Source organism: Limulus polyphemus, unplaced genomic scaffold (assembly GCF_000517525.1).
Source record: "Limulus polyphemus unplaced genomic scaffold, Limulus_polyphemus-2.1.2 Scaffold9969, whole genome shotgun sequence".
NCBI classification, from domain to species: domain Eukaryota; kingdom Metazoa; phylum Arthropoda; class Merostomata; order Xiphosura; family Limulidae; genus Limulus; species Limulus polyphemus.
In genome coordinates this window covers 7,165-11,909 of record NW_013675579.1, presented here as the reverse complement: position 1 = coordinate 11,909, position 4,745 = coordinate 7,165, and the positions used below count along the sequence as shown (strand labels likewise).

Genomic DNA, 4,745 nt, shown 5'->3' with positions numbered 1-4,745 from the left:
CTGAATAATTTACTGAAAAAATACTGATATATACATTTCAAATCTAAATTTTCACCGTGCGATGCCGGGTAACTCAGCTAGTTATAAATAACAGACAACATAGATTAATCAAGGGAAATCTTACATCAATCCAAGTTTTCTTTTTCTAAGATGTTACTTATCTGGATGATGGAAAAGGTGTGAAACTTGGAGTACCTAATTTCAAAACTTCTCATAAGGTGCCACACAAAAGATTACTTTGGTAGGTGCTGGGAAAGACTAATTAATTGGATTGTACAGTTGATGGATGTGAAGATGCAAAAAGTTGTTATAAATGGAGATCGGTGGATCTCGTAACCAGTGAAGTGTTTCAGGGTCTGTACTAGAGTCTTTACATTAATGATACTTAATTGGTAAAGTTTACTAATGACAATAAGCTCTTGAGTATTTCTAGCTGTATTGAAGATTTTGAGGGACTGCAGAATGACTTGGATCGAACAGTAAGATATACAAATTTTAGGCAAAGGAAGTCTAAAGTAACTGCAAAATAAAGCAATTGACTCGTATGACAATTTGTGCCCTGTATAAATAGATGGGAACCCACTCAATAACATGACTGATGAAAAGGATCTTAGTAAAGGGATGGATAAGTCACTCAAGTTATTGAAACAATGCTCTGTTTCTAGTAGTAAAGCTAACTGAATTTTAGGATGTATTTATAAGTACTAATTACGAGTCAAAAATGTAATTATCTCCATACAAGTCACTAGTTAGGCCTCAACTAGAATACTGTGTACAGTTTTGTTATCATTATCTACGAAAGAATACTGACTAAGCGGAAAGGGTTCAAACTAGGACTATTAGGATAATTCTGTGGAAGGAAGGGGTTATCTTACAGGAATAGGTTATGATCTAAACTTATTTTCTATTGATAAAAGTAATTGAATTTTACAAGATTATTCATAAGGATTTCTTTGTGCTGAATGTCGAAGTTAATAGGAAAAGAGGACAGAAGTTTAAGAGTTTGAAAATACAGGATAGATCTAACTTCAGTTAGATCAGTTTCAGCAGTAGTGAAAGCTAGCACTTCACAAGAGCTAAGAAAGAAATACAAGATTTCCCTTTGTTTTTAACCCTAGAACTACTGGTGGGGTTCACTGGGCTTTTGAAAATAACTTGTTACATTAATTACGTACTAAACTGCTTATGGGATCCAAGACTTTGGAGGTAACGGGATCCATAATTACATACCACAGAAAAATGTGAAGAAAAAGATCAGTACTGAAATTAAACCAACTAACTACTCTTGATGTCCTCTATGTATTTTACGTAAAAAATAAGTGATTTTACTGACCTCATTTTACCAAGTTCACTATGTTTAATGTAGTAACACATAAAAACATAAAAATTACTCTATATGATGGAACGTGAGAAACTGGCAAGTTATAACAACAGATCCGAAAGCTGTGTATCAACTGAAAAGTGGCCAAGAAATGTCATACTTAACTAATTCGTTACATGTGCTTTTATAATATAACCAAATTCTCAGTAACTAAAGGTTCTGTGTTACGTTTACATGGATTAATCTCATTAGATGCACAAATATTAACAATTATGTCTCTTTTATAAATCTTTTTTCATGTAAATTCAACTTAAGCAAGCAGGGTTATAACAAATTACTTTTATAAATATTTCACAACCTGCTTAGTGTGGAAATAATTTTTACTTTATTATTGCTTCAGCTTTAATAGTATAAAAGCAAATTTAACCTCCCCCCTTACAGAAGTGCTAAAAATAACTTAAGAATATACATGTCCAAAAAATTTTCATAAAGTCTCCAAAGTATATTCGTAAATTTGGTATTTAATTTTTATTTAAAATTTCACCAAATAAATTTCAGTTAAACTTGTTAGGGATATATATAAACTGACTAACACAGGAAAAACAAGTCCAGATGAAAACTTACTTTACACCAAAATTAATTTCCAGTTAATTATAAACTTGTGTAATGGGTGGCTTTATGATGTGGTGTATGCAGTTCGAATGTAATAAAAATGAATTAATATAAGAGAATTGAAGTTTTTAATTGCTTGTGTTTCAGATACATCAGTTCTGTTTTATGTATACTTAATTCACATAAAAAGTTTTTAAAAACCGTTGGATATTTTTAGATGTAGTACTATTAGAAAATGAATTGAATAAGAAGAAATTGTATTTAGTTTTACAATATCTACTTTCATTTTATGTTGTTGTTTTTTTTTAGTACATATTTATGTATACTTTCTTAACGTCTCATTAATCTAGTACTAGTAATAGCTTAACTATGTAACTTGTAAGGTTAACATTTGAAATTGAAGCCCCATTAATCTTTAGCAGACGAAAATTAAAACTTTACTTTTAACCACCGATTGCTACCAATTACATTACATTAAATGTAGCAGATGGCTGTACATTTCATAAATCCAAACTCATAACTTTAGCACCATTTGTTCTTGAAATTTAATAACTTCTGCTGTGATCAACTCTATAATACATAATGTAACCATTTTCATTTAATTAGTTTATAATATGTATGGTAAACACCAAATGTCCAAAGGATGACATGGTTTAGTGAAACAAGCAATAAATGAGAAATTATTACGCTTTCCTTAGCTTTATAACCAACCCAAATCTTAAAAATTAAAACACGTTATTTTTTAAACTAAACTGTCAACTAAGTTCATAACAAATAAAACTAAAGTTAAAATAACTGCAAGACTGGATAATTACGCCTGTAGTGCTTAATTACATAATTTCCAAACTGTACCAGTACCAGCAACATACCAACATGGTTAGCACGTGGTCAACTACTACCATAAAATTAGACGCACACTTCACCAGACGCCATTTTGAAGTCACATCCACGATTTTTTAATTCCATTATTAACCAAATTTTGTTGTAACTACCGTGACGGTGGTCAAATGCTTTCCAAGATACATTTTATGAGAATTAAAAAGTACTTACCATTCAGAACTTCAATAGCTTTTTCGGCGGCCTCTTCATCAAGGCATTCAACAAATGCATAACCGCCTTTTTTCACAAGAATACTTTGCGGGGTAACTCCTGATTGCTCGTGAAATAGTTCACGTAAAGACTCTTCGTTCGTTTCTAGCGGTAAATTCCCAATGTACAGTTTATTCATTCCTGTAGATTGAAGTACTGGGCAGGACTTAACTATTTAATATGAAAATTAGAAAACACCAAAATCACAGAAACCTCAACTATTTTGTAAAACCCGAAAACTGCTAATTAATGCTAATACGGAACCCCGCGCTACAGAAGCAACACATCCCCCAAATATTATAGGTACAACGTTCTTGCCAATTAGATCACGTGATACATATGGTTCCCGTATTACTTTTCTTCATGTTGATACATTTACAAAAGTTATAACAGCTTTAGAAATTTTTTATCTTTATACGACACATAACTAAAAGGACTGTGAGTAAATAATTATAGACGCTAAAGGTAATAAACCAACCAGTAATCTCCTATAGTTAACGGAAGAACGTCTAGCCAATGACGGCAAGACATAGATGACGTATCTGTAGAATAGCCAATTGGTATTTTAAAAAGTTTCACACTGCATATATTCTGAAAACGATTATGTATGGTGAAAAACAAAACAGTATTAAAACAATTACAAGTTTTTACATTAAAAAAAAACTAGAAAAAGTACCGAAGAAAAAAATTAATTTACGACCAACATGTTTCGAGCAAGTTCTCTCTCAACGGTTCCTAAAATATTAATTTCAGCATTAAATTTTATACTTTCCCAACTATTAAACTCACATTTCTTTAAGTAATCTAATCTGGTCAATAGATCGAATACATTGTACAACGACCAATTTATTCTCATAAAAAACTCAGATAAGTTTTTCGCAACACGTAATACGTATTAAAATAAAAGCTTAAATGTGTATTTTTGATTCATGTTGGTACTTTTTAAACAGAAACACGAAAATTGTATAACATACATTTAATATTTCTATCTGAATTATATGGAACTGGGGGTCCTGTTCTGTGTTAAAAAAAATATTTTGCATTACGTTGATCTTTTAAAAGCATATTACATAGTTAAATTCTGTATGTAGCGTCCTCTATCTTCAGATCTGTATTCTTCTTTTAATATTTGAAAACGTCTTAAGGTTTGGTTATGAAGAGCCCTCAATAAATCATCGGTAAGTCAAAACGCTATAAATTTGTTTTCGATACCGTAGTGGCCATAGCACAGATAGCCTATCGTGTAGCTTTGTACTTAACAACTATCTGAGGGTCGCGGGTTCGCCCTTTCAGCCATGGGGGCGTTATAACGTGACGGTCAATCCCATTATTCGTTGGTAAAATAGTAGACCAAGAGTTGGCAGTGGGTGGTGATGACTAGCTGCATTCCCTCTACTTTTTCACTGCTAGATTAGGGACGGCTAAAGCAGATAGCTCTCGTGTATCTTTGCGCGAAATTCATAACAAACAAACTTTTACCGATATTGTTTTTTATTCATGATTTCAATATATCTTCTGTTGTGATTTTTGAATAATAAATATTAGCGTTAAATTCGAATGTTTGAACTTCTTGAGTGTCTTTACTACACAGATCATCAGGTCATTTATAATAATGGCTGGAGACGGCTTGAATGGGTAATGAAGAAAAAACTTTAATATAACAGCAAATGTACAACGTTTCGACAAGGTTTTGTCATCATCAAGTACCTTGTGGAAACGTTGT

General features: G+C 31.8%; 1 protein-coding gene across 1 annotated transcript in view; it reads right to left on the bottom strand.

Annotated features, from left to right (window-relative positions):
• The window catches only part of LOC106476175 (U2 small nuclear ribonucleoprotein B'' 2-like), an 8,732-nt gene extending 5,243 nt beyond the window's left edge, over positions 1 to 3,489 (bottom strand). Inside the window, exon 1 of the mRNA XM_013936842.2 lies at positions 2,984 to 3,489. Coding sequence (XP_013792296.2) covers positions 2,984 to 3,161 — 178 coding nt within the window. The 5' untranslated portion in view covers positions 3,162 to 3,489. The remainder of the gene's footprint in view (positions 1 to 2,983) is intronic.
• Between the last annotated feature and the right edge of the window lie 1,256 nt (positions 3,490 to 4,745).